General features: G+C 52.7%; 2 protein-coding genes across 2 annotated transcripts; one reads left to right on the top strand and one right to left on the bottom strand.

The window, feature by feature from the left end:
• Positions 1-61: 61 nt before the first annotated feature.
• Positions 62-7477, bottom strand: SGSH (N-sulfoglucosamine sulfohydrolase). Its single transcript, XM_059998037.1, has 8 exons — positions 7380-7477; positions 6084-6244; positions 4488-4593; positions 4056-4206; positions 3549-3705; positions 3102-3183; positions 2048-2251; positions 62-1234 (listed from the first exon to the last, which is right to left on the bottom strand). Exons 1-8 carry the CDS (start codon positions 7474-7476, stop codon positions 675-677), a joined length of 1518 nt encoding a protein of 505 aa, XP_059854020.1. The 5' UTR covers position 7477; the 3' UTR covers positions 62-674.
• Positions 7478-7599: 122 nt separating this feature from the next.
• SLC26A11 (solute carrier family 26 member 11) lies at positions 7600-26298 on the top strand. Its single transcript, XM_059996701.1, has 17 exons — positions 7600-7664; positions 8765-8979; positions 9540-9732; positions 10113-10198; positions 12402-12481; positions 13569-13711; positions 18116-18291; positions 18734-18806; positions 20489-20539; positions 21655-21715; positions 22131-22186; positions 22381-22521; positions 23140-23267; positions 23597-23696; positions 24149-24282; positions 24617-24689; positions 25480-26298. The coding sequence occupies exons 2-17, from the start codon at positions 8767-8769 to the stop codon at positions 25569-25571; spliced, it is 1800 nt and encodes a 599-aa protein (XP_059852684.1). The 5' UTR covers positions 7600-7664; positions 8765-8766; the 3' UTR covers positions 25572-26298.
• Positions 26299-27895: the final 1597 nt, after the last annotated feature.

Here is a 27895-nt window from a genome sequence, read left to right on the forward strand (position 1 = left end):
GATGGGAGCCCATCCACTTGAAGGAGAATGCCCCCTTTCTGGGTTTTCCAGGCAGGCGGAGGCAGGGCAGGTCTGGAGCATTCCATGAGTACTGTCTGTGCTACAGACTTGTGTTTACCCAAACAGAATTCACCCAACCAGAGGATGGGGCGGTTTCAGGCCTTGAGCGGAGACATCTTCATCCTTGGACACTCTCAAAAAGAAGGGCAAGCTCTGCCCATACAGACCCCAGGATGAAACTCGTCACTTAGGGAGCCTGCCAAGAATCAGTGGTCTCATGGAAACCCAGCCCGGGGCTCAGGAGCCTGACTGTGAACAAAGTGAAGGAAGAAGACAAGCCCAAGTTTCCTTCAAAGGCTCCCTCCAGACCAGGACTGACAAACAGACACTGTCCCCTCATTGAATGCAGTTTGCACTCACCCACCACCCTCGTGGCACACAGAATCCCATCTCCTCTCAGGTGAAGGGCACAAGAACGTCTGTGGGTTCCAGAGAACCAAGAGGGACTGAAGCCCCATGTCCCAGACCCTTCTTCCTGCTGTTCCCCAGACCACCTTCACCTTGTCACAGGTTGGGGACCCTGCACCATCCTGGGGACCCCCCAGGGAATTCCTGTGCCAGGACACAGCTCAGACACAGGACAGCGGTCCCCCACTGTGGGGGTGGGGAGGGCCTCACAGTTCGTTGTGCAGTGGCCTGCACTGGGGAGAGAGCTTCTCCTCTAGCACCCCACTGGGAGCACATACCCAGGGGTCGTGGGTCTCCCACTGCCACTTAACCAGTTGGGTCTGAAGCAGTTCCAGAACCTGGGCATAGCGGGGGTCAGTGGCCAGGTTCTGGGTCTCGTGGGGGTCCTGGCTCCTGTCAAAGAGCTCCCAGCGTTCCCGGTAGTAGTAGTGATGCAGGTCCTTGTACCAGCCCGTGGGCCGGCCGGCTGTGGTGCGATTCAGGAGGTCCTGGAAGGTTGGCGAGACGTAGAAGTCCTGGTCAATGGGAAAGGGCATCTTGAAGTGGAGGTTGTGCACAAGGTGGAAGTTCTGGTGGTGCACGGAGCGCATGGGGTAGGACATGGTGACTTCATGGTGGCTCTGGCTGCCAAAAACCGTGGTCCAAAGAGGCTCCGCCTCCAGCGCCGGGAGGAGGGACCGCCCAGTGAGCTGGACAGTCTTTGAGCCAAAGATGGCATAGCTGGGGTAGGGGATAGAGAACCAATCCAAGATGGTGGGCGTGAGATCTGGAAAGGAGATGACATCTCAGTAGGGCGGGCCCTCCAGGGCACCAGACCCACCCCCGTGGAAGGGCTGAATCCAGGCCACTCTGGAAGCTGGTGGGCCACCCTGCACATCAAATCACCAACAGGAAAAAGCTACTACAGGCCAACCCGTCACGGCTGCGTCACCCTCTGGGCCGTCATGCTTTCAATGCCATGACAAGAGCCCCCAACTTGGTGATACCCAGGATCCTTCTAAAATCCTTCAGACTAGCGAGGAAGCCCCCACACAGGGGCCTATTCCTGTTCTGTGCTGTGGCCAGAACGCTTCCTGACCTTGGGGCCAAAGGGAGATGTGAGCCCTGAGCCCACAGGGGCCCAAGCATGCTGCTGCCCTGACCCCTCAACGTGGGGTCAAGGGGCATCAATTATCACCTGGGAATTTGTCACAAATGCAAATTTTGGGGCATCACCCCAGACCTACTGAATCAGACACTCTGGGGTGGGATATCTGGATACTAGCAAGTGCGCCAGGTGATCGATGCTCACCAGTGGGCCAGTGGAAAAATGACTGGCTTGAAGCCAGTGAGACCCAAACTGGAATCCAAGCTTGGTGCTTACAAGCTGTGTGACCTTGGGCTCCTAACTTCATGTCTCTGAGCCTCATTTCTATATCTGTAGAATGGGGCTGACCATCCCTTCCTCACTGAGGTGATGTGGCAACCGCATAAGGTAGTGGGTGAGGAGCTACGTCTGGTCGTGGTGGTCCCACTAAATGTCCTCTTCCTCCTCCGTTCCCCCTCCTCGACCCCTGCTGCATGGAATGCAGAGTCATACCTAGGAGGCTCACGTAGGCCTCGCTGACCTGGCCCCAGCGTTTTGGGTGCTCTGGGGATGACACCAGCATGGGCTCAGCAGTGCCCGGCCAGTAGAGGTTGGTCCTGCCGCTGGGGAAGGGGATACCATTGTCGGATGTGAAGATCACCAGGGTGTCATTCAGGACACCCGCCCCACGCAGCTCCTGGAGCACGAGTCCAATCCCTGCAGGGTGTGGAGGGGATAGCAGAGCTCAGCCGCAGGCAGATGCGCAGTTGTGGGAATGCGTGTGCACTAAAGCATTTCTTCATCCGGCTGCTGAACCCTGCACCATCTTTTCCTTCAATCACCCCGGCCCTCCTTGCCACCAGCCAGGCCTCCCGCCCAGCACTCTGCCCAGGGCCCTGTCCTGGAGCAGTACTTGCATGGCCTCCACCTGAGTGCACCCCTCCAGGACACTGGCCAACCTTGGCAGTTCCGTGTCACCCCTATGCAGCTGCTACCTGCCATGCAGTGGTTTCTGTGTTTCCTGGAATCTCCCCGTGGAGGTAATAAGGATGGTCTTGGGTGGGGCCAGAAGATAGGATTCTCTCTACACCCACCCCCTTCCCAAGTCCCCATGAACTAATGGTACCAACAGGGAAACGATAAAGGCACCAACCTCCCAGACTGGGTTGAATGGTGGTTCCCCTAAAAGATATGTCCACACAGAACCTGTGAATGTAACGTTATTTGGAAAGAGGGTCTTTGCAGATACAATTAAGTCAAGGATCTTGAGATGAGATCATCCTGACATACCTAGGTGGTCCTTAAATCGAATAAGTGTCTTTAAACGAAGAGGAGGGCCACAGACTAAAGAGAAAACACAGGGAAGGAGCTCATGTGACAACAGAGGCAGAGACTGGAGTAATGCTGCACAAGCCAAGGAACACTTGCGGCCACCATGAGCTGGAAGAGGCAGGAAGGACTCTCCCCCAGAGGGGACACGGCCCTGCGGCACTGTGATTTCTGGCTCTGGCTCAAGATGGAGGCCCAAGCTGTGCCCTATCCCACCACCTGGGCTCCTTGAACCCACCTTGGTCCATGCGGCTGATGGTGGTATACTGCGCGGCCAAGTCAGCTCGGGCAGCCGGTGTATCAGGGACGAAGTAAGGCACCTGGGATGGGGCAGGTGGGTGGCACGTCAAGGTTAGAACAGATAGGTTGGGTGGAGGGGGCAAAGTGGCCAGCGCTTGAATTAGGGTGGGAGATACAGGTGCCAGCCTTCCTCCCAGGGCCCAAAATCATCTCTCTTCCTGAATGGATTATCCCAGAACACCCACGCTTCTGGGTACATCATTCCATGTCTTTACGCTTCTCTCTGCCACCCCACAGATGGGGCCCTGGCTCCAGTGAGTCAGTGGGTTTCTTCTTACACACCTGGGGCCAGGGCTGCCAACCCACGAGATGGGCACAGGTCCCCATATTTACAGGGTGGAGGACGAAGGGTAGTTCTCAGAAACGTGGTGAGGGGTCCTCCTACCTGCACATCCTTTGGGTTGTAGGTCTGCGGGGTCCAGTCTGGGATCTGCCCCATGCCACTCTCTCCATTGCCAAACTTCTCACAGAAGGCCCCGTACTGTGGCTGGGAGTGCCCGCAGCGGTGGGGGTCGTGGAAGGCGACATAGAGGAAGAAAGGCCTGCAGATGGAAGGACGGGCTTGAGCGTTGAGGTCAAGGTCAGATGGCTGACCCACCACCTGGCTTCTACCCTGGGGAGCCTCATCCTTTGGAAAGGAACACCCCTCAGCTTTGCCTACTCCCCTACAACTGAGAGCCTCCCCGTGATCCACACTGCCTCAGTGTCCCCATGTCCCCTCTTCTTCTGACCAGATCAACTTGAGCATCTGGAACCTTCTCCTCCACCCACACCCCAGCTGTCTGGAGACTCCAAGAATCCCAACCAAAGACTCTGGGATCTGCATCCAGCATTAACTGTCCAGAGGTCTGGCTGTGTGAGAGCAGTTAAGGGGGAGGGACCCTCCTCACACCTGTTGTCCCGAGCCTGCAGGAATTTCCGGACCAGCAGTTTCATTCTAGTGATGTTCCGCCCCACCTGGAGGACAGAGCCATTCTCCTCCGTGTACGCAAAATCAAACGGGTACACCGTCTCCGGCCCCACGTGCTTCTTCCCAATGATGCCTGGAGTCGGGGAGATAGGCCTGTCCAGAGCCCTTTCGGTCTCCCACTCCCCTCTGCCCCCTTCTCCACTCCCCAGGCCCTGTGTCTTGTTGTGGTCTCCAGGAGGCAGCCGGGCCCTTGTTCTCGTGTGGCCATGGCCCAGCCAGAAGGCCCAGATTCCTTGGGGTCAAGTGCTCAAGCAGGCAACACAGGGCCCATGGTGGCTCGGGACAAGGCCTTGCCCCTCTGGGGCAGGGAGGTAAGTTGCTGTCCTGCCCCTGTGGCTACACGAAGCCCCTCACCTGTGAGAACACCAGCTTGGCCCAACAGCAAAGGCAGGCTCTGCACCCGGTCGAAGGAGTTGAAGTGGTGGACATCCTGGTGCAGGCCATACATTCCGTTCTGATGCTGCCAGCAGAGATGCTGTGAGGCCGGGCGCCTCCTGGCAGCCAGGGTCCTGTCCCCCACCCCACCCCCAACGCTTCTGCTCTCCCAGGCTCACCAGCCTGGCCCTTTGTAGGCCCCTGATTTAGAGTTCTCATAGAGGTTTTCTCCATCTCTCACTCCCCGCCCAACAGGCCCACAGGTCCCTACCATGGGACGACAGCAGGAAATACAATAGACTGGGAGAATGTACACTAAAATTAGGGGTGGCTTTTATTTTCTTCTTTTTGTGTACCTGTACTTCTCAATTTTTCTATCAAGAGCACACATCGTAGAGTGAAAACCACACCAACAGGCCTCTTTTTATTAGCTGACGTTTTTAGAGTGTAAAAAAAATTGTTGTACGTGTTGCAAACTCAAACAGGCTAGAGAGATGTAAGAAGGAAAATCCCTGTCCTTATTCCTGTGGCTCACTGCCCAGAGGTGAGCGTAGCCTACAGCTGCCTGATTAACCTTACAGGAAGCTTCTGTGTACAGGTCACAGTCTGCTCTTTATGTAGGCCTCCTACTCACAGCCTCAGGCTCTCAGAAAGGGACAGCGCATCCCCCGCATAAAATAACGCTGTGAGATAATACATCAGGAGTAAGCGCCCATGTACACCCAGGTTCACAGCAGCATTATTCCAACAACCAAAGGTGGGAGAAACCCAAGTGTCCACTAATAGAGAAATAGATAAACAAAATACGCTCTATCCACACAATGGAACATTATTCAGTCTTGAGTAGTGAGGTACTGACGTACTCGGGTGAAGCTTGGGGACATTATGCTCAGTGAAACCAGCCAGCCGCAAAAAAGCAAACACTATATGATTCCACTTATGTGATGTACCCAGAGTAACCAAATTCACGGAGACAGAAAGTTGAATGGTGGTTGCCAGGGGCTGGCGGAGCAGTGGGAACAGGGAGCTAGTGTTTAATGGGGACAGAGTTTCAGTTTGGGGTGATAAAAAAGTCCTGGAGATGGACGGTGGCGATGGTTGCACAACAATGTGAATGTACTTAATGCCACTGAACTGCAGCCTTAAAATAGTTAAAATGGTAAACCTTTCATTACATATACCTTAGCACAATAGAGCAAGTGCCTTAAATGGCAGCTTTTATTGTCACAAAAGCTCCTGGGACAATATCATGAAAAGAGTTAACACTGGGCTGGGCAAGTACCTGCCAGGCACCTTGCTGTGAGCTTTACATATAGAGAGTTAACTTGGCCAATCCTATAGTAATCCCAGGAGTGAGGTATTACTAACACCCCATCTTTCAGGTGAGGAAATTGAGGCACACAGAGATAAGTGATTTGCTCACAGTCACACAGTGGTGGAGCAGGGCTGCACTTGGACCATTTAGCTGGGGGTGGGGGAGGGAAGGTGGGCACATCCCCAGGGAGACCAGGGAGGGGTTCCCAGCAGCAGAAGCCGTGGGGGCTCTCCCTCCTCCTGAACTCCTGCTGCCCTCACCTGGGGCAGGCCAGTGAGGAGGCTGGCCCGGCTGGGAGAGCAGCTGCTCACGGAGGTGAAGGCATTGCGGAAGACAAGGCTCCGGCGGGCCAAGGCATCCAGGTGAGGGGTGGTGATGGCACTGTTGTTGTAGGCACCACTCTCAAAGCCTCCGTCATCCGCTGAGGAAGGAGGGAGACATAGAGGACCTGATGGCCTGGGCTCCGAAAGAGCAGCATGTGCAAGTGAGAGAGACCTGGGTCCTGCTGCAGTGGCCTGGCAGTGATGCCCAGGCGGGTATGATACCTCTGTAGACTTGATATCAGGCAGGTGTGATTTCCAAGTGGGAATGACCCAAGTGGGCATGATATTCAGCAGGCTTGTTACTTGAGTGGGAATGCCACCAGGCATATATGAAAACTGGGTGAACATGTTAGTAGGCAGGCATAAAACTGAGGGGAGCATGAGATCCAAGCAGGCATGATTCGGCAGTCCTGGGCTCTGCAGACGTGCCTGAGGACGTGGATCCACGTGCTGGTTCTCCGCCAATGCCCCTGAGATAGGGGGAGTTGAAGGGAGCCGCTCTGTAGGGTGCTGTTTAAGTTACAATTAGCTGAAGGACCTGCCCCAGACCACAAAGTTAATCAGAAACAGTGGCCCTGGCAGACAGCCAGACCTCAAAAGAGGAAAGAATCAGGTTGCCTTGTGATAGCTGGGCTCGGGTTACCCAAGCAGAAAGTCTCGTGAACAACAGGGCACTAGAGGAACTTGGGGTTTCACGGAGGCGGGGAGGGCCAGGGGAGAAGGCGGGTGGGTGAGTGGGGGCTGCTCCCTTCAGCCAGGAGAAAGAGAGTTGAGCCACAATGCTCTGGGGTCTGAAAAGGGAAGGGAAACGGGGTTATCACTGCTGGGGAGAAGATGAGAGATCCAGGGCACCCTGCTGGTCTCTGAGGACTTGGGCACCAGCCCCTCTTCTGGCATCCCCTCTGCGATCTGTGGAAAGCCGCCCAACGCCCTGAGGTGGGTGGGGACCCCAGGCTTAGCCCTGGCTGCTCTGGTCACGGTTCGGGCTACAGGGTCAGAACCGGGGGCAGGAATGGGGTGTGAATGCTGGGGCCGAACCCTCCAGACCCTGCAGTGGGCAGGGCCGCCTCTGCTTGCCTCTCCAAGAAGCCGACCACGAAGAGTCTGGGGCCAGCAAAAAGAGGAGTCGGGGAATGAACGGCAATGGGGTCTGCAGGGCACGGAGGGTTAGCGCTGGCCTCTTCCGGCGGCCGTGGAGGGCGGTGCCCGGGGTGCCGGCGGGTCGGAACTTACCGAGGATCAGCAGCACGTTTCGGGGCCGCGCCCGGTGCACACAACAGAGACCCGCTACGAGGAGCAACACCCAGCAGGCCGGCCCGGAGCAGCGCATAGCGGCGGTTCCAGCCGGGCGCCGCCCCGCCGTCACGTGAGCACCAGCCCTCCCGCCCCAACCCTCGGTCACGTGTACATCAGGACCCGCCCAGGACCCGCCCCGGCTCCGGCTCCCGCTCCCCCAACCTCTGCGGTTTCTGCAGACCAGCTGCGGAGACGACGGGAGACCCCGAGCTGTGGCGTCCGGTGAGTGCGTGGCTGACGGCGGCGGGGCCCGGGGCCGGGCGCTCGAGTTGCCAGGGCACTGGCCGGGGTCGCTGGTGGGCGGCCGACGTGGGGGGGCGGCAAGTGGTCCGCGGGTACGGGTGCGTCCCGCGGGGACCCCGCTCCCCACCCACCTCATCCCCACCCACCTCATCCCCACCCAGGTCCCCGCCATCCTCCGCCTTGCTGAGGCCGGCAGGCCACGGACCGGCAGACGGTGTGGGTCCCCCCCTTAGACCCCAGTGTCTGGGGCAAGCGGCTTCGGGGGTGGGGGGCCGGTTCTGTCCAGAGCGGCCCCACCGGGGCTGGGGGTGGTTTGGGACAGGCTCTGCGCGCCAGGAGCACCAGGACCCTAGAGGATGCGCGCCGTGAATTACCGGGGGGAGCCTCTGACGTTCTTTCAGAACAAACTAGAATACTTAAGGCTCCTCTAAGGATGTAGACGCCACAGGTGGGGGTTGGGGTGATGCGCAGCTTCAGGATGGGAGCCCTCCCACCACCGCAGCGCCGCAGTCTGCCGTAGTGGGTGGAGCCTGCTATGCTGCGCACTTGGAAAACCTCAGGGCCTCCAGTCACCCCACCCACTCATCGCCAGCCACATGTGGGTATCTCCGTGGACCTGCTTTTCTCTGCACTGCTCCTCGTTAAATTTCCTGGGGGGGGGGGAATAAAAAAAGGAAACAAATTCTCCGGGGAGGAGAAACCTTGAGTCTAATTAGTGATTAGTGTTTGAACTTCTCAGTGAGAAATCATTTATTTTTTCTGGCCAGAGTGGATGGAGGAAGAGAAGGCACCTAGGGTCTGGGCAGGTGGGGTTAAGAGAGAGCAGTCGGTGGCGGGGGGGCACTCCACCTTTGGTTGACGCCTTCTCTGCGCAGGCTGTTGGCTTCCTGACTCAGATCAGCAAGGTGAGGGGAGATTTAACGCATCTAGCTCCACCCCCCTGGGTGAGAGGAGACCGATTGCGCATCTCCTGATGTTTCTGGACCTCACCCTCACTCTCACCCTGTTGCTGGGTTTTCTGAAGCCCAGGCCCTGACTGCTGGTCTGTGTCCCCCCGCCCCCCCCCCCACTCTTCCTAGACATGTCATCTACTATGAAGCCGCCCAAGGGCTTTGCCCCGATGTCCTGCTGCTGGTCCACTGCGACCATGCAGAAGAGGCTGCCTTTCCTGGCTTGGCTGCCTGACTACACCTGGCACGCGCTGAAGATGGACTTCATCGCTGGGATCTCAGTTGGGCTCACAGTCATTCCCCAGGCGCTGGCCTATGCCGAGGTGGCTGGACTCCCTCCCCAGGTGAGATGTGTGCCCTTGCTGCCCACCACATCCCTTCCCCTTAGCCTGACCCCACTCCAGGCCTTAGTGCTCACCCAGGAGCAGAGTAGAAATGCATGCATAGTATTCCCTCCAGACAAGGGGGCACCCTGGGCTCCAGTCCCATGGGGCCCAAGAAGCCTTAGTTTACAACCTAGAGCATGTGACTGCCTTTGGGCAGACGCGTGCTCCTGTAACCCCTCTTGTCATGCTTGTCACACACAGGCACCAAGCTAGTTCTGGATTGCCTGATGGGGCCAGTGGGATGACTCACTCTGGCTTTAAGAATGCTTTCTCAGAATCACAGGCTCAGACATAAGGACACGAGGCCCCAGTTGGGTGTGGGTAGGAAAGAGGCCCCGTAGTCACTGTAGGTCCACAACCTTGGGTAACAGGGTGATCAGTGCACCCTGCCTGTATGTGCTGCTGTGCCCAGAATACACAATGGACCACACAGATCCCTGTGCTTAACCAGCTACACCAGGGACCCTGTGCGGGTGCCGTGTGCCTCCTGGATATTCATTGCTCTCTCTGCCCAACAGTACGGCCTCTACTCTGCCTTCATGGGGTGCTTCGTATATTTTTTTCTGGGTACCTCCCGAGATGTGACTCTGGGCCCCACGGCCATCATGTCCCTCCTGGTCTCCTTCTACACCTTCCGCGAGCCTGCCTATGCTGTGCTGCTGGCCTTTCTGTCGGGCTGCATCCAATTAGGCATGGGGTTCCTGCGCTTGGGTAAGACACTCAGACCTTCCTGTCATGGGGACGGGGGGTTGCAGCTCTGCTCTTCCTGGGGTACCAAGGCACCTCCTTCTGGGGATGCCCTGCCTTCAGCATTTCTTTCTTTGCATTCCAAGGGCTATCCGTGTGTGTGTGTGTGTGTGTGTGTGTGTGTGTCAAGAAGGGTGGCTCTCAGCTCTCTACTGTGCTCAGAGGCCAGGACACTTGGAGAAGTGCCCAGGGCCTCAGTCCCTAGTCTCTTTCCTGCTCTCCAAACCAGCCCAAACAGGGTATGCCACTAGTCTTTAGACCCAGTCCCACCCATACCACCTCTCCCAGCCCACACTGACCCAGTGGGGCTGGGACCAGCTTGGTGTTCCCTCTTGGCTGTCCAGGGTTCCTGCTGGACTTCATCTCCTGTCCCGTCATTAAAGGTTTCACCTCGGCTGCCGCCATCATCATCGGCTTCGGGCAGATTAAGGTAGGCACCCTAGTTGGTCCTGGGACATCTGCTGGCTAGCAGGACCAAGGCCAGGTCCTGATATGTGTGAGTCAAACTCTTGCTATTTTGGGGCTCAGAGCCTGTCGTGCTGGCATGAGTCTCCATTAATAAAATCATCCTTGGGCTTCCCTGGTGGCGCAGTGGTTGAGAGTCCGCCTGCCGATGCAGGGGACACGGGTTCGTGCCCTGGTCTGGGAAGATCCCACATGCCGCAGAGCGGCTGGGCCCGTGAGCCATGGCTGCTGAGCCTGCACGTCCGGAGCCTGTGCTCTGCAATGGGAGAGGCCACAACAGTGAGAGGCCCACGTACCACACACAAAAAATAAATAAGTAAAATAAAATGATCCTTCGGGGGAGATATTGAGTGATGGCCAAGTTCTACAACAGGTAATTTGGGGGACCAGTAATGACAGTCCCCGCTCTTGCTGGAGTTTTCATGCCTGAGTGCTTGGTTCACCTCACAGAGTTCTGCCCCTACTGCATATTGAACCATTGGGCCTTTACAAGTCACGAGTGTGCTGCCAAAATTCCGACAAGCAAATTGCTCCCTAAGCTAATTTAGCTACGTGATTTCACTTTTATGTCTGTCTTTTCCAATTTTTTGTTTAATGTTTTTCAAATATTGTACTTTTTTTATGTTTCTGTTTAAACACAAATGAGAAGTATTGGAATCAGTGATCATTGGTTATCTGAGGATATCATTTACTCTCCTTCCATTGGGTTCTGCGTACCTGGAAGGCAGGTACTGTTTTACTTCCAATGTGGCCGCCTGGAGCTGTGCTTGGGTGTGCAGAATGAAACTGAGCTGAATCGTACAGATTGAGGGACACACACACACACACACACACACACACACACACACACACACACACACACATATACACACGCCTCTCCACGGTGTGGTTCCTACAGTCAGGCTCTGCTTCACTCTAGTCCGTGACAGTCTTCGCGGATGGAGGCCGATTGAGAAAGTAAGAACGTGAAGCCCAAGAGGGTACGTGTGAGAGAGAATAAAGTAGTTGACACGTCACTGGGTGCTGGGTTAAGCTCTCCCTATGTTTAGTTCTCAGAAGTCCTCTGGGAGGTAGGCATTACTATCTCCACTTACAGAGGAGGAAACAGCCTAGAACAGTGTGCGTAATTCGAACTATAGATTATGTACACACATATGTCAGGGTAAGCCTGGCAAGTGCTGTTTCGTGGGATGTTCTGTCCTTTATTCTGGAAACATTATCTTTCATTTTTAGTGTCAAGAATGTTCTTTTTTCGTAACACAGTGAGAGGGTAGCTTCTTTATGCATTCGTATTTGGCACCCCTAGGTCCCTGTCTTCAAAACCTTGACTAGGTCATGACAGTCATCTGAGAGCCTCTAGGCTTGGGGTGGGGGTCCTCTTGACCTGCCCACGCAGGAGTCCCTGCCCAGGACAGAAGCCGCTGTCCGTGTCTGCCCTTCCCCTTCGGGGGCTGTGTACACAGTGGGTTTTGGGGTCCTTGGAGCCTGATTGCCTTGCGAGTCTGGGCCTCGACCTCCCCTTCTGATCCCAACCAGATAACTGAAGTACAGAGTGGCGCCCCTTCTCCCACCTGAGGACCCCCGACCTGGCGGGGTCCCCTCAGCGCTCCTCCCTGGAGGACCTCGGCGCCCCCTCGACCCCCGCCCTTGCGGGTCTGCCCGTCTCGTGGCGAGACTTCGCTTCTGGCAGGGGGCGGTCCCCGATGGGCGGGCCTCCGAGTGACGGACGCGGCCTCGAGCCAATGGCGGTGGGGTCTGTGCTGTGAAGGACGGGCCGCTGAGTGATGGACGGGGCCGCGAACAGATGGCAGCCGGGCCTGAGGGGGTGGGCAGGGCCCCGGGCCAGGGAGCGGTTGAACCAGTCTCCTTGGTTTGAGGTCGCTCAAATTACTTTGAGTAACTTGCAACGACTTGCGACAACCGGAACTTTGTGAAATACCGTCAGCGCCCCCACTTCCCCCCGAGAGGGATAACTTTGATCTCCTCCCTTTGGGGACTTTGGGAATGGACAGATAGGCCCGGGAGAGCCAGGAGATGTTTTCCCCCAGGAAGGGCCCTTGGAGGGGTAGGGGGTTCCAGGTTTGGAACAGTATTGAGATGCTGCAAGGGTTGGGTTTCAGGCCTTTATATCGCAGAAGGCTGTCTAATCAGAAGCTCTTGTTTGACAGAACCTGCTGGGACTGCAGCACATCTCCAGGCAGTTTTTTCTGCAAGTGTATTACACTTTCCGCAACATCGGAGAGACCAGGTACTGGTTGGCTGTGTTTCACCCCCCGCCCCCATAAGTAAGCTCTTCCTTCTAGATTCCTCTCCCAGTTCCCTCCCCATTTCCACTCCCAGGTGGCATTTATTCCAATCCTCTGGGATCTTGCTGCTCAAACAGGGGTCCCGCGAGCAGCACCATCGGCATCACCTGGGAGCTGGTTAGAAGCACAGTCTGGCCGGCCCAGACCTGCTGACTCAGTCGGCTTAACAAGAGGCCCACGTGGCTCATTGAAGCTTGAGAAGCTCTGCTCTGGTCAGTCCAGTGCACCAGTCAGCGTGACCCCATGCAGGGCTTTCTCCTGTGGTCGAAGTGAGAAGAGACCATGTGAAGGAAGGGCAGGTGGTCTCTCGTTCAAGGAGTTCATAGTTCAGTGAGCAAGAGAACCACAGGGCAAGGGAAGGCAGAGGCCAACAGACATGCAGGTGCCAGGGGACGGGTGGCAGGTGGAGAGAGTTCCTACAGCAAGCACATCACTCAGATGGAGGGGTTTCTCTCAGAGCAAGCAGATTAAAGGGACAAATAGGAGATGCAGCTCGATGAGCCCAGCTGGAGGCCAGAACACCTCTCTGGCTGGAGGGGCAAGAGGAGAAGTGACCTGGGGGGAGCTGTACGGGGAGCTTCCTGAAGGGAGTGGAGGAGACCCTGTGACCATCCTCTCCTCCCCTTCTGGTCTGCTGCTAAGGTTTCCTGGCCTATAAGATGCACCTGGTTGGGGTCAGCCACATGGAGGCCAGTGGAGATGGAGATGGACTGGTCAGAGAGCATCATAGGCAGTCAGGAGTGAATCTCCCGGAACTGACGAGACACGTGTAGCCCAGAGAGCTATGTGACTAAAAACGTGAGTTGGTAGCGCGCCTATGGCTACCACTGTGATCTGGGCTTCAGCTCCCAGGGCCTGTGTACCTACTAAGTTTCGAATAAAGTTTTGAAATGGAACAGGGACAGAGGTTACTTAGGAAAAAACAAAAAGAGCATTCGAGAGAGAAAGTTTTCCAGCAGAAGCAGCAACCAAAGGCCAGAAGGCCTGTGCTATCAGCAGGTTTGGGCGGTGACTGGTGTCTGTCTGCAGGGTGGGCGATGCAGTGCTGGGACTGGTCTGCATGGTGCTGCTTCTCGTGCTAAAGCTGATGCGGGACCACGTGCCTCCCGTCCATCCCGAGATGCCCACTGGCGTGCGGCTCAGCCATGGGTTGGTTTGGACTGCCACCACAGGTGAGGGGGCCTTCTGGCTGAGGGACCATTTCCAGATTTGTCCTGCACAACCTGGTCTCACATTGTAGTCACCCCAGGAACCCGAATTCCACCCCTAGAGAACTTCACGTCACTCGCTAAGTGGTTCTGATATGCGTCCAGGGCTGAGAACTCTGTTTAACGGCAGAAGTTCTCAGCTAGGGATGATTTTGCTCCCCCGCCCCCGCCCCTGGGGGACATTTGGCAATGTTCAGAGACATTTTTGGTTGACACTACTGGGCAAGACTGTTTCTGGCTTCTGATGGGTGGAGTCCAGGGATTTTACTAAACATCCTGCAATGTACAGTCTCCCACGGCAAAAAAACTGATCTGGCCCAAGGTGTCAGCAGTGCTAAGGTTGAGAAACTCTGGCAGGTCTCTGGGGGAGAAAACAAGTTCCACTGAGACAGACTGGTCCTGTTTTAATTGTGCAGCTGCAAAGGGTAAACATTTTGCTTCAGGCCTGGAATCAGCAGGTTGAGTTGCAGTTAACCAGAGGATCTGTAAAGAAAGGCTGAAGTAAAAGGCGGCAAGATGAGGAGAGTTAGTGGAACCATTGGCTGGTTGAAGGGCCATCTCGGGGTGGCGGTGGGGATGGACATCTCTCCACTGAGCTGCCAGTAGGTGACACAGAGAGAGAATGGCAGGTACAGCAAAGCAAGGAAGCATTGATACCTACTGGGCCTTTCCAGAGCTGAGGGGAATGGAAATCATCCCGCTTGGCCCTACTCCTCCGTGGCCATGAAATCCAGCCAGTTGTGGGAGGGAGGGGGTGACTAGATTTCAGCCCTTGAGTCACTTCCAGCTTCTCCGGCTGGTCCCCAGTCCCAAGAGTCACTCACCAGACGCCATTCTGCAGCCGGGAGGCCATGGGTAAACGCTGAGCGCTTGGGAGGGTGGAAGAGCACTGGGTTTATGGTGAAACTACTGGTTTCAAGTCCTAGTTTAGCCACTTACCTGGCACTTGCATGAGTCACTTGTCAAAATTTTATGAGCTTTAGTATAGTCATCTGTAAAATAGTGAAAACAGGCTCTGTTGCCTAAAACTTAACACTCGAAATGTGGCCTCTGACCAGCAGCACAGGCATCCCCTGGGAGCTTGTTGGAAATGCAGGTTCTCAGGCCCACCCAGACCTCTGAGGCAGAATCTGCACGTTAACATGCTTGTCAGGTGACTTGTAGGCACACTGAGGTCTGAGAAATGCTGCTCCAAAACCCTGTAGGCTTCTCAGGGACTACTGTCTTCTTTCTCTCCAGGATATGTGGTGTGTCCTTAGGAAACTAGTTACTGAGCTCCCAACTATGTTTATTAAAAAGTCATCGTTTCAGCTTGTATTTTAGCTGAGTGAGTACAGGTTAACCTATAGTAGTACCTTGTGTTTGTTTAGCAATTTGTAGAGAATTTGTTTAGCCCAGAACACTCTTGTGGGGTAGGTGGAACAGTTGTAATTTCTCCCCTTTTGCAAATGAAAAAGTAGAGACTTGCAGAAATTGAATGAGCTGTGATCTGACATACAGTGATGGATGACTTATAAAGCATTTTACAAACATCACTTGTTTTGATTCTCATAGCAGCCTTGAGGATGGGATATTATTTTCCCTGTGTTGCCAGTGAGGAAAATGAGGCTCTGAAAGGTAAAACAGACAAACCAAATAAGACTTCTCAAGGTCACATAGCTAGGAGCAGGCAGAGTGAGGACTTGCTCCCAGGTCACTTGCCCTTTTTCTTGATCAGTTGATCTAGAGATGTATCGATTTTATTTATCTCACAGAACCAGCTTTTGATTGCATTGATCTCTCTATTGCTTTTGTTTTCTTGTTAGTAGATTTTGATCTGATCTTTATTATTTCCTTGCATTGGCTACTTTTGAATTTAGGTTTCTTTTTCAAATTCTTAAGGCAGAAGCTGAGGTCTTTGAGACCTTCCTTTTCCAATATAGTGATTAGGGTCATAAATTTCCTACTCACCACTGCTTTAGCTGCATCCCACAATTTTGATAGGTTGTGTTTTCATTTTCACTTCGTTCTAAATAGTTTCTAATTTCCATTTTTACTTCTCTTTTGAATTGTGGATTATTTACCCTTTGAACCAGGAGCCTTTTAGGAATTAGTTTCCAAATATTTGGGGATTTTTTTAATTAGTATTTTGCTACTGATTTCTAACGTAATCCCATTACTATCAGAGAACAAACATTGTATGTACATACATGTGTAGAATTATATTTTTCTCTGGAAATGACCCCCTTTATCCTGGTAACATTCTTTGCTCTGAACTCTACTTTCATGTAGAGTTGTTCCAGATTTCTTTTGGTTAGTATTAGCATATGTTTTCCCATCCTTTTACTTTGAATCTATTTAACTTATTTGTGTCTTTATGTTTAACAAGTGTGTTTTTTTGTAGGAAACATATAGACGGGTTTTGTTTTTTAATACAATCTGATGATCTCTGCCTTTTCATTGGGGGGTGGGGTAATGTTTACATTCCATGTGATGATTGATGTATCTAGCTTTAGATCTACCATATTGCTCTTTGTTTCCTATTGTCTCATTTCTTTGTTCCCTTTTCCCTCTCTTTCTACCATCTTTTGGATTGAGTATTTTTCTATGATTCTTTTTTTATTCCCTTTATTGGCTTATTGGCTATAACTGCTGTGTGTGTTTTTGTTTTTGCTTGTTTGTTTTTGGTGGTTGCTTTAGGGTTTATCGTATACATCTGTATCTTAATACAGTATACTTTCCAACTTCACGTTGATATAAGAATCTTTTGACCAGATACATCCATTTCTCCTCTTCTAGCCTTTGTGCTATGGTTGTCATATATTTTTCTTCAACATGTGTTTTAAATCCCTCAGTCGTTATTATTGTTTCCACTTTAACTATGTAGTTACTTCTAAAGATGTACAAGTAATGAGAACAGAGTCTGTTATATCTTCCCACATTATACATCTTGTGCTTTTCGTTCCTTTGTGTAGATCCAGATTTCCATCTGTATCATTTTCCTTCTGCCTGGAGAGCCTTCTATATTGTTTCCTGTAGTGCAGGCCTGTTGGTGATGAATTCTTTCAACTTTTGTATGTCCAAAATAGTCAATGTTTTACTTTTCTTTTGGAGGGTAGCTTTGCTGGATATAGAATTCTAGACAGTTTTTTTCCTCCTCCACACTTTAAAAATGCTGTTCTCCTGTCTTCTGGCCTGCTTTGTTTCCTACAAGAAGTCTGCTGTCATTCTTATTTCATTCCTCTAGATATGACCTTTTTCTCTGGCTGCTTTTAAGACATTCTCTTGGGCTTCCCTGGTGGCGCAGTGGTTGAGAATCTGCCTGCCAGTGCAGGGGACACGGGTTTGAGCCCTGGTCTGGGAAGATCCCACATGCTGCAGAGCAACTAAGCCCGTGCGCCACAGCTACTGAGCCTGCGCGTCTGGAGCCTGTGCTCCGCAACAAGAGAGGCCGCGACAGTGAGAGACCCGCACACCGCAATGAAGAGAGGCCCCTGCTCGCCGCAACTAGAGAAAGCCCACGCACAGAAATGAAGACCCAACACAGCCAAAAAAAAAATTCTCTTTATCATTGGCTTTAGGCAATTTGATTATGATGTGCCTTGTTGTAGTTTCTTTTTTTTTTTTTCCCATGTGTCTTGTCCTTGGAATTCACTGAGCTTCTTGGTTATGCAGGTTTGCAGTTTTTATCAAATTTGGAAAAATACTCAGTCATTGTTTCTTCAAATCCTTGTGCTGTCTCCCCACGCCACTCCATGGTCTTTCTTTGTGGACTCTGACACATACTAGGTTACTTGAAATTGTTCCACAGCTACTGATGCTTTGTACAGTGTTTCAATCTTTCTCTTCTTCTGTGTGTTTCATTTTGAGGAGATTCTATTGCTACATCTTCAGTTTCACTAGTCTTTTTCCTGTGATATCTAATCTGTCTTTAATCCATTCAGTGTATATTTTGCCTCAGACGTTACGGTTTTCATTTCTAGAAGGTCAATTTGGGGGATATTTGGGTATATATACACAGGCACCGTTGTTCCATATGTTTTGTCCAGTTTTTAGTTGTTTCAGGCAGCAGAGTAAACCTGCTCTGTTTCTCCGTCTTCAAAGGGGCATCACTTTGGGAGATCTGATCTCAAAGTCTTTCCAGCTCTGCCTTTGACCATGCAGTCACTGGTGACCAGTAGATGATATGCGTGCCGGCCCCGTGTGTCACCACTCCTCTGGTTCCCCATTGTGCGTTTTTCATGGTGTCATGTGTTCATGCCTGCCATACGGTTGCTTGTATCCATGCTGTTTCCCAGGCTGGGGTGGGGTCTTCCACCTCCTGAGGTGTATTTGCCCCAGTTACCCAGACGATCCAGGTTTCACTGACAGTCTCTCCCCCTGTCCTAGCTCGCAACGCCCTGGTGGTCTCCTTTGCTGCCCTGGTCGCATACTCCTTCCAGGTGACTGGATACCAGCCTTTTGTTCTAACTGGGAAGACACCCGAGGGGCTCCCTGATGCCCACATCCCTCCCTTCTCAGTGACCACTGCCAACGGGACGATCTCCTTCACCGAGATGGTACAGGTGGGTAGAGACAGGGAGCCAGGCCGGCTTGGCTGAGGCCGCAGCAGCCCCTGGGCCTGGTTCTATCTCCTAATGCATCCGCTTAGTGATGCGCAGCTCTGAACTCAGCTAGGACTGCTGTTCTCAGGAAGGGGCATCTCTGGTGCAGGGACAGGTAGGAATGAGTTCCAGATTAGGCACAACCTCAAAGGGCACCACATTTATTTTTCTACCTTGAGCCCAGGGGTGTTCCTGCCATCGTGGACGCTGGCAGAGCAGGAATCTGTTGTGTTCTGCTGTGTGTCGTGTTTCTTGCAGTGTGAGCTCACAGCCCTGCAGCTGAAGTATGTTTGCTTCTGTCAGACATGGACGAGCCAGTGCCTACCTTATCAGGTTACTGACTGGTCAGGCCTCTTCTGTCCTTCCCCAGAGGGTCACTCACCATCCCTCTCTCCTCTCTCAGGGCATGGGGGCCGGGCTGGCCGTGGTGCCCCTGATGGGTCTCCTGGAGAGCATCGCAGTGGCCAAATCCTTTGGTAAGATGCTCACCACCCACGCCCTCCCTGGCACCTCAGCCTGGAGCCCAGCCTGCCTTGCTTGCCTGCTCTTCCGCTTGCTTTTTATCTGCTTTGATTTTTAAAACTTTGAATTTTTATCTGAGTAATACATGCTTTTTTAAAAGTATTATTTTTTAAGTATTATCTTTGTTTTTAATATAACTTATTGAATTGACAGTTTTCACTTAATTGGTAATAATAGCTGTATTTGATACCCTGTTAGCAAAATTCCTAAAAATCTGACAAGGTGCCCTTTCCGAGTGTCTGAGCACACCTGGCCTGACCCCTGGAGAGGCTGGGAAGCGTTAATCTACTTATATGTTTGCTGCTCAATACTGATTCCCTCTGCCTGAGCTGAGGCTGCCAGACCTTTCATGTGTCCCTGCTTCTGTCTTAGGTCCCTGGACTTTTGTTCTGTGTTGTCCATGAGGATGATGTGTTTCTTCTGTTCTATAAGAGGGTTAATTAAGTCCTTTGTTTGGATCTAATTTGACTCTAAAGGTTAAAATTCAGATATATGACGTGTATATTACTACGACTACCTAACTTGTGTTCACTGCCCAGCCCAGGTTGTGCCAGGATTATGTTTCCTTCTTTGAAGTTCCAGCATCTGGATCCTTAGACCATTCCAAGGAGACTATAAACCAGTGTTCATTCTAAAGGGTTTTCCTTTCCAAACGCCAGCAGTTGCTCAAGACCACGCTGCATTTCAGTTTGCGACCTGTTCAGCTCACATCTTTCTTGTTCAGTTTTTATTTTTCTGATCCTTTTTTTTTTTTCATTTGGAGGGGCATATCTCAGAATCTGCATGTGACAGATTTTACTCATCTTGTCTATTACTTAGAAAACTCTCCATTTTCTTTTGAAGTCTGCTGACTTCCTGTGCTCATTTGTAAAGCTTGTCCTGCTTTTAAATCAAGGCTTAGTAAACCACAGCCTGCTGCCCATCACCTGCGAATGGCTTTTGCATTTTTAAATGTTTAAAAAAAATCTAAAGAAGATTTGGATTTGATGACACATGAAAAGTATATGAAATTTGTATTTCAGTTCACAAGTAAGGTTTTATTGGAAGGTGATCTCTTGTTCACTTGTTTCGTGTTGTATGGCTGCTTTGTGCTATAATGGGGAGCTGAGCAGTTGTGACAGAGGGTGTGACCCTCAAAACCTAAAATATTGACAGTCTGGCCCTTTACAGAAAGTTTACCAACCGCTGTCTTAAAATTCATGCTGCTCCATAGTTTCTCCCTAAATCTTCCCGCTCATGTCTCTGGGCCTCATCTGAGACTTTCTAGTCATCTTGACTTGCCACCAGAGAGCTTTTTAGTTTAAAACATCTTTCCCTTATTATAAAAGCAATACATGTTTGTTGCACAAGATATTGAAAGTTCAGAAATGGATAAAAAAAACGAATCACTTGTAACGTCCTTCACTACCTCAATTAACTGCTAACGTTTCGCTCTACATCTACTTTTTTTTTTGTAAACACACAAAGACGTGTGTACATTTGCATATGTGTATATTTTATCTGTGTTTATACCTTCTATTTACAAACATAGACAATGCTGTAGGGAGAAACTGGTAGCCTGTTTTATCATTTCATAGACAGTTTCCTGATGATATGTAACTAGTGACAGTGTTTTTATTGTCTGTTCTCTTTATAGCTTCTCAAAATAATTACCGTATTGACGCCAACCAGGAGCTGCTGGCCATCGGTAAGACTCCAGTGGCGGGTGGCTCTTGGGGTCTGGGTGGTGGAGGTGCTGACACGCAGGGTGCAGAGCTGGCCCGAGTGGGGCCCGTTCTCCCATCTCAGGTCGTTCAGTTTAATCCCTAGGAGTAGGGTGCCGACATCTAGTGTCTGACTGAGGCTCACTGAGCACCTGCTGTGTACCAGACCCTGAGGGCTGTGGCCTGTTCTGTGCCTGGGAACGCCTGGAATGTTCCACCTGGGCTGGGGGTGGGGGCTTCCAGGGCGAGGGTCAGGTTGCTGAGGAATGTGGCCAGGTAGGATCTCAGGTGAGCCTGCTGATTGTGTGGGATCTTGGCTGCCTGTGCCTCGCCCTGTGCCTCCCTCCAGGAGGGGCAGGCGGATGAGTGAGGACTCAGATGGGCCCCAGGCTTCCTGACTGTGGAGCAGTGCATCCCAGGTGACACCTGAGCTGTCTCTAGAGCAGGCCTTGAACCTGTGACCAGTTGTGGGTTTGTGGAGCCAAGGAGACCATGGTGGTCTTTGTGAAGGCCCCTGGGTGAGGTGGGTGCTGACGAGCTGATGGTGATGAACTTGGGCTAGTTACCTCCATTCTGAGGTCCCAGCCAGGTTCCGGGCATGGCTGTGTCCAGTACAGCTTAATCAGAGGCACACAGGGAAGGCAGCTTACTGGCCATGACCTTCTCCCATTCACCTTGGCTAGTCATCTCATGGAAGTGTGGGTTTGAAGGAACTCAGAGTAGCAGGGATGCCGGCAGGCATACTGGGCACTTCAGGCCTGTCTCTGCACGCTTGCCTTACTCAGCCATCCCCCTTTCTGGGCAGGAGGGATTCCTCATTCTTTTATACGTGGGAAAAGGCATATGTCACATAGGCAGGGCTGGGGTCAGAACTGCCTTATAGCTAGAATTAATCTCGGCGCACTTGGCAAAGATCATGATTTGACCTTCCTAGAGGGAGAGAGAACCAGATATAGGATGCCCCACTGGGTAGTTCCTCTCACCTTCTGTCTTCCTGTTTCCTTTCTGGTTTTTATCTCCTTTCTCCTCCTCTCCTTTTTCTCTCTATTTTATGCTGCTTCTCGTCCTGGATGAGCTTTTTCCTTCCGTTTCTCCACAGGCCTGACGAACATCCTGGGCTCCCTCTTCTCCTCCTACCCGGTCACGGGCAGCTTTGGCCGGTGAGTGACCACGTTCCCCCTTCCCTGTGTCTCCAGGGAGGTCCCCGCCCAGGTCAGAGGGTCCTTGTCTAGCTTGAAGAACTAGGTTCCCCCTCCTGGGCCCTTGCCCATGTCCTGAGGCCGTTTTCACTTTTCTCCACATTGGTCCTCTCTCCCTTGGTCAGCTGTGACGGTGTTTATGGGGAGACAAGAGGGGGCTCCCTTTGCTTCCCTCACCATCTTAGCTGGTTTTCTTTACCCCGATACACGGCGCTGCAGTTCAACGTTAAAAAGATCCCCGTGCATGGAAATGCTCCCAGCATCTTGGTGCTGGAGTTAATTCCTGAAAGACAGTGGAGGTGGGAGGGATTGTGGCTCCTCGCCTCCCCTGCTCTCCCAGCCCGACAGCCACTAATGGGTCTCTGTTGCCTTCCAGGACGGCTGTGAATGCTCAGTCAGGGGTGTGCACCCCAGCAGGGGGCCTGATGACGGGTGAGCACCCCTTGCACAGACACTGTGTTCCCCGTGTCCGCCGCAGTGAGATAGGAGGAAAGGAGTGGAGGGAGCCCAGGGTGTGGGTGCCGTCGGCTCTGGTGCCTGGCTGTGTGCCCCAGAGCAGGGACTCCTTGCTGGGTGGGAGTTGGGGCGGCAGGGCCATGAGGTCACAGCACCCCACGCCCCTGCAGGAGCCCTGGTGCTGCTGTCACTCGACTACCTGACCTCACTCTTCTACTACATCCCCAAGTCTGCCCTGGCTGCTGTCATTATCATGGCCGTGGTCCCCCTGTTCGACACCAAGATCGTGGGGACGCTCTGGCGAGTGAAAAGTATGTATCTCCTGTCCGTCGGCACCAAGGTTATCGATGATCCTCCGTCTGCCATTGGCTGCTGCCCAGGCTGGCCCAGCTCGGGGAGAGATGGGGGCTTTGGGGTGACCAGCAGGGCTCATGTCATAGCCTCCCTTTCTCCACTGGTCATAGCAGCTCAAGGTTCTCCGGAACCTGCAATTCCTTTACCGTAACAAGTTTTTGTTCTCTTTTGTTTTTCAAAGCAGTTAAGGGATTTATGTGGTTTCTACATCTAAGAGAAGTCTCGGTGCCTCCCTGGTCCTCATATCCCTTTTTCCTTGGTCCCCTGAGAAGTGCCCACTGGGACCTCTCCCCAGGGGCAGGGGACCAGGCCGACCAGGCAGGTCTTAAGGGCCCCTCGCCCAGGTAGGGAGGGATTTCTTGCCTCTGACACATCCTTGAGGTGGCATGGCCTGTCAGAAGCATCAGTCCCCAAGTCTCTGGATGGGGGTCCCCCGGGAGCTGTTTGGGGTCCATGACACCTTCACTCATTATGAGGAAAGCCACGCATGAGGTGTCTCTTGTCAGGGGGCTCGGGTAGCTGGGAGCCAAGGTCGCTGAGGAGGGGCCATTCCTCAGCTGGACCTCCTCTTCCAGGGCTGGACTTGCTGCCCCTCTGCGTGACGTTCCTGCTCTGCTTCTGGGAGGTCCAGTACGGCATCCTGGCAGGGACCCTGGTGTCTATGCTGGTTCTCCTGCACTCCGTGGCCAGACCCAAGATACAGGTAGCCCATCTGGTCCCCCTGAGGGGGACCTGCTGCCCTCAGGGGGCCCGGTGGGGTGAAGCATGCCATGGGCAGACCCTTTGACCCCACTGTCTTGCATTTTGAGTTCTTGGTGTGATTGTGGCCTGAGGCACTGCCAAGTGACCATTCACCTAGCGGATGGTTTGACCTTCCGGTCATAACCCCACGGTGCTGTCTTGCTGCGCGTGGGGCTGTGGCGCAGGTGGGGGTCCCGCCAGCTCTGCACCCTCCCGTCCACCCTAGGCCTGGAAGAGCTGCCCTGTTGAACTTGCCTCCAGGGCTCACTGGCTTCCCCACACTGTCCCCAGGTGTCAGAGGGCCCGATGCTGGTCCTGCAGCCGGCGAGTGGCCTGCACTTCCCTGCGATCGAAACCCTCCGGGAGGCGTTACTGAGCCGGGCTCTGGAAAGTATGTGGCCAGTTGGGCTGCGGTCACCCCCAGCTCCCTGCCACCCTCTCAGCAGGGGTTCCTGCTGGACCCCGAGACCCTGCTCTCGGCTGTCAGGAAGGAGCTTGCCTGTCCTTGGGTCCTGGGGGTCTCGGGAGTCGCAAGAGTGGCGTCCAGTGGACACCCCCCCACCGTGTGTGCATGCAGCAAGGGCGGCAGTTTCCCAACATGTGTCCCTGAGGGCCCGCTCCTTCCAGGAGTTGGTATTTAGGGGAGAAAGGGGTCTGTTTGCCTGCCCTATGAAGGAAATGGTTGTTGCTGTCTCCAGACAGCTAACGTTTTGGGTCCTTGTCCTTTCCCCTTCCCGTCCCCACTGGGGAGGAGCTCTTGATGGCCTTGTTTGGCCCCATGCCCCTGGCCAGAGCCTTTTCTGGCAGCCTCTGCCTGGTGTGACCACTCCCCTGTCCCCCCAGCATCCCCGCCACGCTCTGCAGCCCTGGACTGCACCCACATCTGCAGCATTGACTACACGGTGGTGCTGGGGCTCGGGGAGCTCCTGGAGGACTTCCACAAGCGGGGCGCCACCCTCGCCCTCATTGGCCTGCAGGTGGGTGTCGGCATCTGCTCTCGAAGTAGCCTGTGAGGTCTGTGTTGTCACCATCCCTATGTCAAGGTGAGGATGCCAAGGCCCAGAGAAGCTGAGTGACTTGCCCAATGTCACACAGTGAGGAAGGCGGCTGGGCTCCATTTTTGTGGCATCTGGCTGCAGAGCTCTGCTTGTGTCCATTACATCACGTGTTGTATTTGCAGAGCATTCATCTCTGTGTTCTTCAGAAGGTATTCACTTAAGAAGTGTTCCTCTTACAGAGATGTGAGTTAGCCTGTGACGTGGCTTGCTAGGGCAGGAGCATTCCCACCTGGAATCACCGTTTGTCCCACAGGTCCCCGTTCTCCGTGTCCTGCTGTCAGCTGACCTGAAGGGCGTCCTGTACTTCTGCACCCTGGAAGAAGCAGGTGGGTGTGGCCAGTCATCAGAGTGAGAGGCACGGCAGCCTGGCTGCCACACCCCACAGGGTCAGGACGGCAGGACAGAAACCCTGGGAGGTGGGAGGGTCAGTGCTCGAGTCCAAGAGTGGGGAGCATTCGGACGAGGGTGAGGCAGTGGACAGGTTGTCAGGGGGCCTTCCTGCTCTGGGGTTTTATGTTTTGGGACTGTATGTGAGTTTTTAATTGAGGCACAGTTCACATACAGTGAAATGCACAGATCCTAAATGTGAGTTTGAGTCCTGACACATGGATGCAATGGGCGTCCAGTCAGGATGTAGCTTTTCTCCATCGTTCCAGAAAGTTCCCTCTTGCTCCCTTCCAGTGGCCCCCACTAGGGGTAAGCACTGCTCTGATTTCTTCCACCATCGGTCAGTGTAGCCTGTTCCGGAACTTCATGTAGTGGGATCAAGAGGATTCTTTCTGTGTTCGGCTTCCTTGGCTCAACTTGGTGTCTGTGCGATTCGTCCATGTTGCTGCTAAAGCAGCCAGACGCTGATCCACAGGAACTGGATAAGCAGATTGGGCCCAGCCGCACCATGGAACCCGCGCAGCAGTGAGGAGGGTTATCGTGGCATGGAGAGTGGTGAGGTGCTGGTGGAGACTTAGGTGAAACTGGCCCAGGGCTGGAGATACTGGTCCAGGGACCTTAACTCCCCAGGCTTGAGGCCCCCAAAAGGCTAGCCTTTAATCCCATTCTGTGAACTGACCTATCCTCACTTCACTTTTTTAGTGTTTGGAAACCTTGTGTTTTCTGCAGAGAAATACCTGAAGCAAGAACCAGGGACCCAGCCCTACAATGGCAGCGAAGACTCTGTTCCGGAACACAAGATCGCCCTGCTGAAGGCCTGATTGGGCTGCCGATGGGTGCCCGACATCAGAGGGTCTCACGGAAGGTTCTGGTCACTGTGATGCCGGATGCCGCCTTGCAGATGGATCTGAGAAACCTGAGTAGGTGTCCCAGAGGAGGGGGAGGGCAACTGCGTGGGGGTCCGCAGGTGGGACTCATCCCTTCCTCTGAGATGATTGAAAAAGTACCTCCCTGCTCTTCCTGGTATGCGAACTCTTTTTTTAAAGAGTGATTTGGAGAACACTTTCTAGAATGGCAGACCACTTGAGAAAGGAAAGGGCAGGGATTTCAACCTGGTCTAGGAGAGGAGACCTCTCGCCCCAGCTCCTTCCTAGATTTCAGGGGAAATGGGGAGGGTGGGCATCTCTCAGGTGGGTTCCCTTCTTGATGGCGGCAGCTGAGCTGTTGAGAGGAAAACCAAGGTTTGCCAAATGACTTAAAGTGTCTATTAAAAATAACTTCGTTGTGTTTTCTAAATAAGTATAGCTTTGGTGTTTTTGTAAAAACCATAAATGCTTATTGTAAAAATTACAGGTAACCATCCCCCCATCCACTTTGGTGATAGCTCCACACCTCCTCCCTCCAGTACACGTACATGTGTGTACGTTAGCATGTGGGTGTGTGTTTACAGTCATGTAAATGGGATCATTTCATCCATGGTGCTCTGTGACCCACATTTTCATGCGGTCATTGCTGTGAATTATTTGTTGTGATAATAAACAGAATACGTGAATATCAATGGCTACGTGGTATTTTATTCTATATGCGTCATAATTTACTTAGCAAGCTCTCCATACAGGGACTTGCCTGTTTTAAATTTCACTTCCATCAATTTTTAGAGGTAAATCCTAGCTGAGGAAGGTTGTGCTCCTGGACTCTTTGAGAAAGAGCTCACCATGCAGATGGCCCTGGATGCGGTGCCATAGAGCCGCCAGTGTTCTGCCCAAGCCACCCTGGCCAGTATCTGAGCAGAGCAAGGGTCCAAGCCTGCCCATAATACGTGAGTCTTTTCAGATTCCTTGTCCTCCATCTTCTGGTGTTTCTCCTTCCAGGACCCTGACCAGCCAGCTAAACGGTTCACCGCTAGCCCCAAGGCAGCCTTTCCTTACCTCAGTTTCTCTTTTTCCACAAGGTGAGTGTGTCCTGAAGCTCTGCCCGCTGGGCCACACCTGGCCAGAGCTGTGATGGGAGTTATGGTCCCTTTTTGGCCTGCGCCCACATTCTGAGCCCACCCATTCTGGACCCCAGAGATCATCCAATTCACAATGTAGCCAGTTGATACACACAGGTGGGACCAATTTCATTGAAAACCCTCACCATCTGTGACTCAGCAGCTCTGCTTCTAGGAAGCCACTCTAGCAAAACACAAGCCTGTCTCCGGGGAAGCTGACCAAGGATGTTTATCACAACCTCGTTAGCAATTTTGGAAAATGAAAGCAACCTAAGTGTCTTGACCATGGAACATTCAAGGAATGAATTGGTGTAGGTACTCACAGATTTTTGAGTGAAAAAGGCAAGTTGCAGAGTGATACCCATCTTAAGATACCATTTGTGTAAACACACCCACTAAATGATGGTATGATATATGTATGAGGTTTTTAAAAGTTCTGGAAGGATAAATGTCAAACTCATAACTGTGATTACTTCTTGGGTTGACAGTAACCATATCTGTATGGTTTAATATTTCAAAGGACATTACATTGATGTATACTTAAAAATTAAATTAAAAAAAAGAAGTATGGAGAATTGCCTGGAAAGAATTTGGAACTTGGTGTCAGAAGATGCAGGGCTGGGTTCCATCATCCTTTCTCATCAGCCGGACAAGCTGTCTGAGCCTTGGTCTATAAACCGGGGAATCCATGTGACTGTACTGATGATGACACAGTCGATGGAGCCTTTCCTCACCACTGGCTGGCATGGTGCTTACGGCACTGACATCACCAACACCATTGCAGTTCCCTGCCTCCCCTGTAGTGAGTGTGGCCACGTGACTGATACCAAGTCAGTGCTGTCTGTTGTGCGTTCAATTGTGTACCGGCCCCACAGAGTTCATATGTCGAGTCCTAACCCGCAGTACCCAGAATGGGACCTTATTTGGAGCTAGGGTCATTGCAGATGTAATTAGTTAAGTGCATACTTGCAGTAGGGTGGGCCCTAATCCAATATGGCTGTGTCCTTATAAAAAGGGGAGGGTTGCCTAGTGGTTAGGCTTCTGGGCTTTCACTGCCATGGCCCGGGTTCAGTCCCTGGTCCGGGAACTGAGAGCCTGCAAGCTGCACCACGCAGTCAAAAAAAAAGTGGTCAGGGGCAGGTTTGGTACAGATAT

This window comes from Delphinus delphis, chromosome 19, assembly GCF_949987515.2.
Source record: "Delphinus delphis chromosome 19, mDelDel1.2, whole genome shotgun sequence".
Classification (NCBI taxonomy): Eukaryota; Metazoa; Chordata; class Mammalia; order Artiodactyla; family Delphinidae; genus Delphinus; species Delphinus delphis.